Source organism: Penaeus monodon, chromosome 22 (assembly GCF_015228065.2).
Source record: "Penaeus monodon isolate SGIC_2016 chromosome 22, NSTDA_Pmon_1, whole genome shotgun sequence".
NCBI classification, from domain to species: domain Eukaryota; kingdom Metazoa; phylum Arthropoda; class Malacostraca; order Decapoda; family Penaeidae; genus Penaeus; species Penaeus monodon.
In genome coordinates, this window is record NC_051407.1 from 4361211 (window position 1) to 4361500 (window position 290).

The 290-nt window shown below is 57.9% G+C and overlaps 1 protein-coding gene across 1 annotated transcript in view; it reads left to right on the forward strand.

Annotated features, from left to right (window-relative positions):
- The first annotated feature begins 6 nt into the window (after nt 1–6).
- LOC119586835 (rap guanine nucleotide exchange factor-like) overlaps nt 7–290 on the forward strand; it is a 75990-nt gene continuing 75706 nt past the window's right edge. The window contains exon 1 of the mRNA XM_037935563.1: nt 7–240. Within this exon, the coding sequence (XP_037791491.1) occupies nt 163–240 (78 nt within the window). The 5' untranslated portion in view covers nt 7–162. The remainder of the gene's footprint in view (nt 241–290) is intronic.

The following is a 290-nucleotide window of genomic DNA, read 5'->3' on the forward strand; positions in this document are numbered from 1 at the left end:
AGTGGTGAAAGAAGCAAATCGATACGTGTGGTCGTGGCTAAAGTCGTTCTAGGGGCGATGGCTCCCTTCTGACGCGTCGTCGCGCCTTCCGCCGAGGACGACCGCCGCGAGTGTGCGAAGGCAGCCAGACAGCGACGACTCCGTGCCCGCTCGCCTTTCTCAATGATCACCATGGACGACTACCACGACCAGAGGTTCATCCGGGCTCTCATGGTCCCACCCGAGAGCCGGACCCTGCAGGTGAGTCGGCCTTCATTTTTTTCAGATGGGTTATTATTTTTAGATGGGTC